Genomic DNA, 6,860 nt, shown 5'->3' on the forward strand with positions numbered 1-6,860 from the left:
GGAGTTTCAGCTGTAGCATCATTCCTTCCAAAGAAATCCCAGGGCTGATCTCCTTCAGAATGGACTGGTTGGATCTCCATGTAGTCCAAGGGACTCTCAAGAGTCTTCTCCAACACCACAGATCAAAAGCATCAATTCTTCGGCACTCAGCCTTCTTCACAGTCCAACTCTCACATCCATACATGACCACAGGAAAAACCATAGCCTTGACTAGACGGACCTTAGTCGGCAAAGTAATGTCTCTGCTTTTCAATATGCTATCTAGGTTGGTCATAACTTTCCTTCCAAGGAGTAAGTGTCTTAATTTCATGGCTGCAGTCACCATCTGCAGTGATTTTGGAGCCCCCCAAAATGAAGTCTGACGCTGTTTCCACTGTTTTCCCATCTATTTCCCATGAAGTGATGGGACCCGATGCCATGATCTTCGTTTTCTGAATGTTGAGCTTTAAGCCAACTTTTTCACTCTCCTTTCACTTTCATCATTTTTAGTTCCTCTTCACTTTCTGCCATAAGGGTGGTGTCATCTGCATATCTGAGGTTATTGATATTTCTCCCGGCAATCTTGATTCGAGCTTCTGTTTCTTCCTGTCCAGCGTTTCTCATGATGTACTCTGCATAGAAGTTAAATAAGCAGGGTGACAGTATACAGCCTTGACGTACTCCTTTTCGTATTTGGAACCAGTCTGTTGTTCCATGTCCAGTTCTAACTGTTGCTTCCTGACCTGCATATAGGTTTCTCAAGAGGCAGGTCAGGTGGTCTGGTATTCCCGTCTCTTTCAGAATTTTCCACAGTTTATTGTGATCCACACAGTACCTGACCCTAATTTTGTTTCCTATAACCTACATCAAAATATGCTATGGAATGAAGCAGATAAAAACTAATAAATGGTGCTTTCATTTCATATCTACTGAATATACACTGGGAAAAGAGTATTCAAGCTGACACTTCATAATTTATAACTCAGGTTTCTCATGGAAGCATTCTGTTATGCAGGGCCGTTGAGTTTTATTTTCCTTATTCCCTTCCCTGTAGATTGGCCTGTTTTCCTACCTCAGTGTTGATGTTCATTGCAGTTCACTGATTAAAGACCGTTAGATGCTCCTTGTGCTGGGTGTGCTGTGCTGAGTCATGTCCAGCTCTGTGCAGCCCCGTGGACTGTAGCCCACTAGGCTCCTCTGTCCATGGGATTCTCCAGGCAAGAATCCTGGACTGGGTAGTCAGTCCCTTCTCCAGGGGATCTTCCTGACCCAGGGGGCGAACCTGCATCTATTGTATCTCCTGCGTTGGTAGGCAGGTTCTTTACTAACAGCGCCACCTGGGAAGCCCTAGATGCTTCTTACCACCATCTTTTGTCTGTGAGATGGTGGAACAAAACAAGGATTGGTAACTTCTGAAATATTTTTTGTTTTTCCAAAAGGTCTTAACCACAGAGGAATTGAAGGCTGCTCAGACATCTGTTGCTTATGGCTGTATCAAATATGCTGATCTTTCCCATAACCGGCTGAATGACTATATCTTCTCTTTTGACAAAATGCTGGATGACAGAGGAAATACAGCGGCTTACTTGTTGTATGCCTTCACTAGAATCAGGTAATTGGGGTGCAGCATTTTTTGTTTTGAGTCAGATGATGATTTCTAGTTGGGATCAGTCATTCCTTATTACATGTTTTCAACAGAGAAGAATATACTTAACAAAGGGGAATGATGGCTGTTACCTGATTTTTCAGGTCGATTGCACGTCTGGCCAATATTGATGAAGAGATGCTCCGGAAAGCCGCTCGTGAGACCAAAATCATTTTGGACCATGAGAAAGAATGGAAACTAGGCCGATGCATTTTGCGGTTCCCTGAGGTTCTGCAGAAGATTCTAGATGACTTACTTCTCCATACTCTGTGTGATTATATCTATGAGCTGGCAACTACTTTCACAGAATTCTATGATAGCTGCTATTGTGTGGAGAAAGATCGGCAGAGTGGTAAGTGGCTTATCCAGTCTTCATATTGGGGATTGGGCACCAACAGAGGCATTCATTTGAGTTAGATGTGGGTAATTTTCAATTTATTTATGGAAACCCCCCACACCCAATTTCCCCTTAGTTACACAGTAATCCATATCATATACAACAGACAGAATTGCACTGGCTCTGATACAAGCATAAATGGAATTCTTAAACAGACTTATTTCCCCACCCTCAGCCACATGGGATGGAATCATAAAACCCCAAAGGAACAATTGGAAGGTCACTAGGAATAGGACATTTCCAACAAAAGCAATGTGACTGATAGTCAGAGAGTGAGTCTTTGGGTTTTTGATAATGAAAACTGCCCTTGGAGGAAAAAAATAATACCTCTTTTAGGCTTTTTGCTCTATCATGTTACATAGTTAATGAAATAGACTGAACTAATTAATAATACAGCAGGTAGGCATTTCTGAGAGTCATGCTTCAGAACTTAAAATTTCATTAGAAAAAAAAAATCATTATTGTGTTTAAAGTTCATTCAGACCATGAAGCCTAGAACAGAATTTAAAAAAAAGAAAAAGATAAAATTACAGTCTAGTAGTGCAGGCTCTATATCTTTTAAATAGATTTCTTGAACAGAACACCTTTATTTCTTAGATTCTCTCTCTACAGTGTAGGTAAAGATGATTCTAGTTAAAGCCCCCAGAACATCTGAGTTAGGCTATTTACTTCTCAATAAAGTCCAGAAATAGCATAGATTTTTTAACAGTGATTTGTAGAAAAAGTAATTACTCTCTTTCTCTGTATTCTCAGGAGAAGTCCTGAAGGTGAACATGTGGCGTATGCTGCTGTGTGAAGCAGTTGCTGCTGTCATGGCTAAGGGGTTTGATATTCTGGGAATAAAACCTGTCCAGAGAATGTAATCCTCCTAAGGTTTGAACACTGTGTGTTTTCACCAAAGCAGCCATTAGCATTGTTTGCTTTTTTACAATCATGTGGATACAAAAACAAGTAAAAGGAATTTATCAACTATCTATAGAACTTGTGGTTGTCTCTCACAACTAAACTTCTGAAAAGTACTTTCACTGACTTTAATTAGATAAGGAATCCCATTTATTGAGCCCTAATGTAGTCCCCAAGAACACAACTTTCACTGCCATTTATTCTGGAGAAACGAATGCTTAATATGCATGAATGTTGCTGCACTGTGCTGCTTCCAAGGGTCTCCACGCTCAAAGGAGCCATAGATATGATCTTAATGAATTATGACCATAGCTACCATTTACAAACTGGTCTGTACAGCACGGCATAAAGGATACCTTGGGAATAAATATCTAACCAAATAGCGAATAGCAATAAGAAGACAATTACGAAGAAGCCAAGTAGAAGTTCTAGAGGTGAAAAGTATAACTGAAATTAAAGATTTGCTAGAGGGGTCCAACAGCAGATTTGAGCAGATAGAAAAAGGAACTTGGAGAGAGACCAAATTTAAATTATACAATCTGAGAAAGAATTACATCAGTGCTTAGAATGAAATTTTTGAAAAATGAAAAGAGACTAAGATGACCTTTAGGACACCATCAGCATTACCAACATATGTATAACAGGAGTCCCAGGTGAGAGGAGAGAAAGAAGCATAAAATATTTGAAGAAATAATGGCTAAAAATTTCTCAAATTTGATGAAAAATTTTAATGTACATATAGAAGAAGCGTAGTAAACTCCAAGTAGGATAAAAACAAAGCCTTTTTAAAACACGATCTGGAGAGGTAAATTGAAAACTTTGAAAGCAACAGGAAACAAATCACAGTAATTATTTTTTTTAGGAACTGCCACATTTCGCACAGAAGCTCTACCGTTGTACATTCCCACCAACAGTGCACAAGGGTTCCAATTTTTCTGTTTTTGTCAACACTTGCTGATAGTAGCCATCCTGTTGGGTGTGAGGTGGTATCACAGTTGTGATTCGCATTTTCCTAATTAACATTTTGAAGACCGAAGGAAGGAAATAATAAAGACCAGACTGGAGAGGAATGAAATGGAGAATAGGAAAACAATAGAATCGAAAGAAAATCTGGTTCTAAAGATCAGCAAAATTGACAACCGTTATAGCTAGACTGGTAAGAAGAAGCTCAAATCACTAAAATCAGAAGTCAAAGTGGGGCTGTCACTACTAACCTTACATTATAAAATGTGTTATAACTGTACATAGTCTAGTTGCAAGCCAAAAAAATGACAGACTGCATAGGTGAAATTTTAAAAATCTGGAAACAAAATACCAAAGCTGATTGAAGAAGAAATGTAAAATCTGAATAGACCTAAAACAAGAGATTGAGTCAATTATTACCAAAAAAATTGCAGTAAAATTCCAGGGTCAGGTGACTTCTTTGATAAAAAGAATTAACATCAGTTCTCAGACTCTTACAAAAAATAAAGAAGAATCACTACCTGACTCTATAAGGTCAGAAGCCCAGCATTACTGTGATGTTGAGTTGTTCAGTTGTGTCTGACTGTGACCCCATGGGATTTCCCAGGCAGAAATTCTGGAGTGGGTTGCCATTTCCTTCTCCAGGGAATCCTCTTGACCTAGGAATCAGACCTGGGCCTCCTGTGTTGGCAGGCAGATTCTTTCTGCCACTCAGGGGCTTCCCAGGTGGCACTACGGTAAAGAACCTGCCTGCCAGTGCAGGAGATTCAGAGACTTGGGTTCAATGTCTGGGTCAGGAAGATCCCCTGGAGGAGGGCACAGCAACCCACTCCAGTATACTTGCCTGAAGACCCCAAGGACAGAGGAGCCTGGTGGGCTACAGTCCATAAGGTCGCAGAGCCAGACCCGACTGAAGCAACTTAGCGCACATGCATGCATCCTGGTACCGAAGCCAAAAACAGGGCAAGAGAAGAGAAGCACAGATCCATACCCCTTGTGAATACGAACGACAAAGAAAACCTCAAAAGCACTAGAAATCAAATGGAATAGTTTTAAAAGAATTGTATGTTATGAGCAAATCCTCCCACAAATACCTCGAAAATCCATTTACAAATGGATTCTCACAGAACACCCACTAAACACCAATGGACGTCCTCAAACACTGAAAGGATGAGAAAGATCTCCACATGACTGGGCAGGAAGAAGGGGTGGGAGGAGAGAGGAAGTGGGAGGGAGCTGAAGAAGGAATGTTCCCACACCCTAGGAGGACCCCTCAGCTGTGGAGAGAGCTGGGACAGAGAAGGAGCTCCAGTGGCTCACAGGAGGGCCTGGTGGGTAGAGACAGGCAGGACAGAGGTCCAGGCCACCGCCCTGTGAGCCCAGCCTGACGTGCATCTGCTGGGAAACAGGGTTAGAGGACAGGCCTGGGGAGAGGACGGGTGCTGGCTGCTTGGAGACACCCTGAAGGGGCAGGAGTATGGAACAGCTGAGCAACCAGGGGGGCAAGCCCGGCCCACCACAGAAGTGAAGCTCCAGCGGTAAGGGGCCCGCTCCAGCCTTTTCATCCACACGTCAGCCCCCTCCACCTTGGGCTCCGGGGGCGTGTGCCCCGCCTGGGCAGGCTTGCAGGTCCCACTTCGGGATCAGACGCCAGCGGGTCTGCTTCCACCGGCCAGAGGTGCGGTGGAAAGCACAGCTGAACACGGAGGGCCTGAGGGACACCCGAACAGAGTGGGTGTCCCGAAGCTGTGGGCTTTGTGGGTGCCTGCACGAGGGGCTGGGCCAGGCCAGGATCTAAGCTGTGGGGTCCCACGTCAGGCCCAGGTGTGGGACTTCTGCAATCCTGGCTGATGGCCAACACACCCACGGCTGAGGTGGGGCAGAGGGCAGTGCCCGCAACAGTGAACTTTGCGGGGGGAAAGGTGGCACAACAGAGCACACTCCCCAGGGAACAGCTCCAGCAGAGGGACACTCAGCAGCTCCCTTCCAGCGGGAAAGCTCCCGCCCCGTCTACCCCACCGCTCAGAAGCCTATCTGGGGACGTCTGCTCCAACGACTAAAGAGCAGACCCTGCCCCTAGCAGGTAGTGACAACCACGGGGCAAAGAGAAGGCCCCGCTCCACAACCAGGGCAGGGTCTGCTCACCACAACACCAGCCACACCTCCAGTCAAGGGGATTGACAGCCAGCCCACACGAAGAGGCGGCAGCCATCCATACCAAAACAGCCCTCACACCCAAAAGGTTAAACCTACACAGGCTACACAGGGATGTCCCCACATAAACACAGACCTCCAAGACCACAGTAGATAACTCTTTTTCCTAAACTCAGAGCAAGAGAAATATAAGTAAAATGAAAAAGCAGAGGGATCTTTCATATTCCCAAATAGATCAGGAGAACTTCCCTGAAAGAACAAACAATGAAACAGACCTCTTAAGCTTAATAGACACTGAGTTCAAAAAGGGTATAATGAAAATACCGAAGGAATTAAGAAAGGCTATTGGGAGAAATTTGCGTGAAATATTCCCTTGGTATCTCCAATTTTCTTGAAGAGATTTCTAGTCTTTCCCATTCTATTATTTCCCTGTATTTCTTTGCATTGTTTGCTTAAGAAGGCTTTCTGATCTCTCCTTGCTATTCTCTGGAAGATTACTGTAAAAAGGAACTAGAAACTATAAGGAGGAACTGGGAAAAATTAGAAAATTTATCATGAGCAAATGAGACTATCCAGGAATGTAAGGATGGTTCAACATATGAAAATACAGTATACATCATAGTAATCAATTGAGCGTGTGGGGAAACCCCCCATGAGCATATCAATACATCGGGAACACGACAGGGAAGTCTGCTTTGGTCTGAAGCTCTAGCCAGGGCAGTTAGGCAAGAAAAAGAACTAAAGGACATTTAGATTCGAAAGGAAGAGGTAACATTCTCTTCTCACAGATTACACGATTTTATATATTTTAAAAATCCC

At 43.4% G+C, this 6,860-nt stretch overlaps 1 protein-coding gene across 1 annotated transcript in view; it reads left to right on the top strand.

Annotated features, from left to right (window-relative positions):
• The window catches only part of RARS1 (arginyl-tRNA synthetase 1), a 28,697-nt gene extending 25,704 nt beyond the window's left edge, over positions 1-2,993 (top strand). Inside the window, exons 13-15 of the mRNA XM_027970485.2 lie at positions 1,419-1,591; positions 1,729-1,976; positions 2,775-2,993. Coding sequence (XP_027826286.2) covers positions 1,419-1,591; positions 1,729-1,976; positions 2,775-2,884 — 531 coding nt within the window. The 3' untranslated portion in view covers positions 2,885-2,993. The remainder of the gene's footprint in view (positions 1-1,418; positions 1,592-1,728; positions 1,977-2,774) is intronic.
• The last annotated feature ends 3,867 nt before the right edge of the window (positions 2,994-6,860 follow it).

The sequence above is a fragment of the Ovis aries genome, chromosome 5 (assembly GCF_016772045.2).
Source record: "Ovis aries strain OAR_USU_Benz2616 breed Rambouillet chromosome 5, ARS-UI_Ramb_v3.0, whole genome shotgun sequence".
NCBI lineage: Eukaryota > Metazoa > Chordata > Mammalia > Artiodactyla > Bovidae > Ovis > Ovis aries.